Genomic DNA, 4,216 nt, shown 5'->3' on the forward strand with positions numbered 1-4,216 from the left:
CATTTCAGTAAGAACTCTGTCAAATTTGAATATGTTAAATATTCAAGTCCTAACCATTACATGAACCCTTCAGCAAGGTGCACACTGTTAATATTTCATTGAATACATGATTTATCTACAAAAGATTCCAGTTTGTTACAACTTGGGTCATGCAGTAGTTTTGTAGCATTTTTAGTGGTTGAGATAACATTGATCTTATTAAAGAAATAGCTGAGCTCTGGAAACATGACAACAGCAATAAAGTCAGGACAAGAAACCATTGTAAATAAGCCAGTAGTTTAACCAGATCGTCTAAACCACTTTATTTGGAGGAAAGCACTAAAAAAAAAATCCTTATTTCACATTAAAAACTATGTTAAAACAACAAAAATCAGATCAACATTGTAAAAAACTGGAATGGTTCTTTAAGGCTGAATGTGGTGTAACCATTTTTTCTTCTCTTTCGTCCCCCTTCTAGACATATAATGATTCTGTGGAGACAAAAAGTGCCCAAACAAGCCAGGCTTCTCCACATATGATGCCAACCAACCCGCCCCTGTACAGTGTGCCACATCCCCCACAGCCGTCGTCGCCCTACCTGGGGCCCGGGGCCTTCCCTCTCACCGACCTGCAGAGCTACGCAGGACACGCCCCTCGCCACACCCTGTCGCAGACGCTCAGCCAATCGCAGATGTTGCCCAGCATTAGTGCCTCTCCCCCTTCCTCCTTCCAAATCAGCCCACCCCTTCACCCCCACCAGCAGCTCTCCCTGCACCAGAGCTCGCTCCTCAACCAGCCTATCCGCATGCAGCAGGTCCAGTCCCAGCCAATCATCTCTCACCAGATGGGGCTGCAGGCCTCTCTTCACTCCCCACCTCCTGGACAGCAGGTAGAGCAACAAACCAAGGTGCACGTGCTGCTGTGGACTAGTTTCTACTTTAAAATGTTGAGCTTCATTTTTTCCTTCTTTGTCCAGGGGTTTTCCCACCTCCAGTCAGAGTATCAGAAGAGCATTGGTGGCTCCCAGTCTCCAGGAGCCCCTGGACCTGGTCCAGGCCCTGGAGTGGCTCAGAGCCATGACTGGGACAGTGAATACTGCAATCGGGAGTGTGGCAACCACTGCAGGTCAGTGGAGACAGAAGAGACGGTTTTGTTTGCTTCCCGCGGTCGTTTTTTCACAACAACCTTTGTTTCTGCAACTTATCAAATCATATGGTCTTGAAGGACATTTTGAATGGAGACAAATGACTCAAGCATGTGGACACTTGCTTCCGATGTTTAGATGTATTTACTTAAGCTACAAATGTTATTGTGAAAAAGTAAATGTCAATCTTTTTTTAATTCAACCCGGTTGCAATTGTCAGATAGACGCAGACCAATCTAAGTCTTTGACCAGAGTTCCCTTAGAAATAAGTATATATAGTTTTGTCAGACATCTCTTCCACTGCTTTCACAATAAAAGTGTTGAAAATTGTCAGCTCCGTTCCAGTGAGACAGGGGAGACAGCTGGAGAGGTAATGGTGAGATAATAGAGCTTGTCATGTGTTTGTCAGACAGCAGTAAAAAACAGATGTTCCTAACACAAGTTTTTACTATTATTGTACTAAACGGTTTGGCAGGCTATGCAGTCCTGCAGCACTGGAAGATATTCTAAGTGTACAGTGTTTGCTAAAGTACTTAATTTACAGGGTTTGGTAAGAGCAAGGTAGAAGTTAAGAGCTAAGAGTTGTCTTGTCTTAAATTGGGGACATCAGCGGATGAGAAGTACTGTACTCGCATTCAAAAAATCCTATTTTTCTGTTCTTTTGTTTGAATCTTTCTTTTCTTTGCAGTTGTGTCTTTGTTCGTAATCTAACCTGCGCTTTTGTGTTTTTTTCCCCTCTCCAGTGGCAGCATGATTGGCAGGGACAAGCCACTCTACCTCACCTGAAACTGAAGATCATGGTCTGTCGACGAATATGACACGAGGAGTCTACTCTCACCCCCTCATCCCCCCCCTCACCCCTATCCCCTCAACCCACTTCTGATCTGCACACACTTACACACAGTTCACATCTTACATACAATAACATACAAACACATGCAAACACTCATAAACCACCACCACCACCACTTTCTTTTTTGTCTGTGTAATTATTATTTCTCTCAGTTTCTAGAAGAATTTGTGAGGTTTTTGACTAGATGACTGCTGTCTGTACCACTTAATGTATTAGCAGTCCTCTTGCTGTTTAAAATTTGCCAAGCACTTATAAGGCCCCCCTCCCCTCCCCTCCCCTCCCCCTCCCTCCTGCTCCCACCATCCTCTCTGAGCTGTGTGTCTATGCCCTCCACGATATACAGGCCGGGCTGTTAGAGCACTCCTCTTCTGTGTCACCATCAAAGTCCCCTCAGGGACCCCATCCAGCTTTAATTAGAATGAGAAAGAAAAAAAAAAAACTCTTCCTCTTCTTTAATCATTTTAATTTCACTTTTGTGTTTTTTTTTCTTCTTCTTTTCTTTTTGTTGTTGTTGTTGTCGTCGTCGTTGCTGTTTTATTTATTTCTGGCTTGCAAAATCGTTCCTCTTTTTTTTTTGCCAATAAGCGTTGGGCCCTGTACTGTAGGAAAATATTAACTTCTAGTAGGTTCAGGCTTTGATGTTATGGTAGCTTTGCTTAAGGGCCTGCAAATTGATACAAAAAGCTTGGGTGGGGAAAAGAAACAAAACAAAAAGAATCTTTTTTTAATATTTAAGACCTGTTAAGGTCTACTGAGCTGTCACAGTGTGATTGTAAATATCACTTTTATGGGATCAAATTGGGAATCGGAAGTCTGGATAGATTTGTTTCTTCTTTCATATTACATGTAAGTCATCGTGTGTGTGTGTGTGTGTGTGTGTGTGTGTGTGTGTGTGTGTGTGTGTATGTTCTGGACGTGAGAATGTACCCCATTCATGACGTGCGAAGTCGAGTGTGTATGTGCACGGACACACACTTGCGTGCAAGAGTGTCTCAGTGTTGGAGTGTTGAGTCTTTCTCGTGAATTTTAACAGCCTTGTGCAGCTGGATTTCAGAGGAGTATTTCACACTCTCGTTCTTGCATTAAATCTGTGCTCACTGGTGTGTTTTTTTCCAATAAAGTTCAATCTTAAACTGAATACACAATATGTGTCCTGCAGATCATTAAATGGAAAGAGCCAGGTGAGAGATAGAGAGGAAAACATTTGAAAGAGAGAAAGAAACGCTGTGAGATAAAATGAGATATAATGTTGCAGGTAAAAAAAATAAAAAAAATGTTATTGCCTCCAAATGCCCCCCACCTCCCTTTTCTTATTTTGTCTGACCATAATGTCAATTTTGTCTTCTCGACATGCAGAAGTGAAGTAATGAAACATGTGAATGGAGCCATCACATCCACATTACAGTGATTTTTTATAAGTTTCTACTTGATGTTTGGTTGTGTTGATCTCATCTTTTTAACTTTTTTGTGTGATTAACAGAAATGCATTTTGCTGACAAAGACATCTGTATTTATCTCTTTACTGTAGCATAGTTGTTACAGATCTATAACATTTTAAGTTGTGTAAAAAAAAAAAAAAAAACTGCCAATTGTAGTTATTTTATTTGTAAAGCCAGTAATGATAAATATTTTAAATGGTTATTGATATATTGTTTTCGCTAGTTGCCCATCAGCCATTTGACAGGTTTTCTTATTTATGAAAGAAATTAGATCACTTTTGCTTCTTACAATGGAGGTGTATTTTTAATTCTTATTTTATTGTTTCATTTCCTTTGGTTCGATAGAAATGATGATGACCACACCAATCCGTTCTTTATTTTTTACAGTTTGGGTGCTGCTCTTTTTTTTTTTTTCTTTGCCAGCAGCATCTGTTTGTGTCACAATGCTTCTTTTGTTTCAAACCTGCATAATAAAAAAAAGTTTAAAAGTGATCATGCCTGATGCCTTTTAATTTCCCTGCAGACATTTTGTCCCCTTCTCTAACGAGATGATCACACCTTCTTTTTTTTTGTTTTAAAGAAATGATAATCAATGTTTTTAAAGATCCACCAACCCACCCACAACTTACTGAACCTTATAGTGTGTTTGCACTTAAGAGGGTCACATTTCTATCCTACATTTATATTTAGCTGAGGGCTCCAATGGCATTAGCTAATTAGCCATAGATACAGAGTAAACCAGCCAGCGTGGATATTGCAAGTAAACTATCTTAACGAAGAGAGAGCAGATGCGAGAAGACG

General features: G+C 40.5%; 1 protein-coding gene across 6 annotated transcripts in view; it reads left to right on the plus strand.

Moving 5' to 3' along the window:
- Positions 1-3,907, plus strand: part of tox2 (TOX high mobility group box family member 2) — a 92,472-nt gene extending 88,565 nt beyond the window's left edge. For 5 of the 6 annotated variants that reach the window (XM_032513682.1, XM_032513679.1, XM_032513680.1 and 2 more), the window contains 3 exons: positions 458-868; positions 956-1,104; positions 1,867-3,907. In XM_032513682.1, coding sequence (XP_032369573.1) covers positions 458-868; positions 956-1,104; positions 1,867-1,909 — 603 coding nt within the window. In that variant the 3' untranslated portion in view covers positions 1,910-3,907. The remainder of the gene's footprint in view (positions 1-457; positions 869-955; positions 1,105-1,866) is intronic. The other variant, XM_032513681.1, reaches the window with a different exon arrangement.
- The last annotated feature ends 309 nt before the right edge of the window (positions 3,908-4,216 follow it).

The sequence above is a fragment of the Etheostoma spectabile genome, chromosome 4 (genome assembly GCF_008692095.1).
Source record: "Etheostoma spectabile isolate EspeVRDwgs_2016 chromosome 4, UIUC_Espe_1.0, whole genome shotgun sequence".
Lineage (NCBI taxonomy): Eukaryota > Metazoa > Chordata > Actinopteri > Perciformes > Percidae > Etheostoma > Etheostoma spectabile.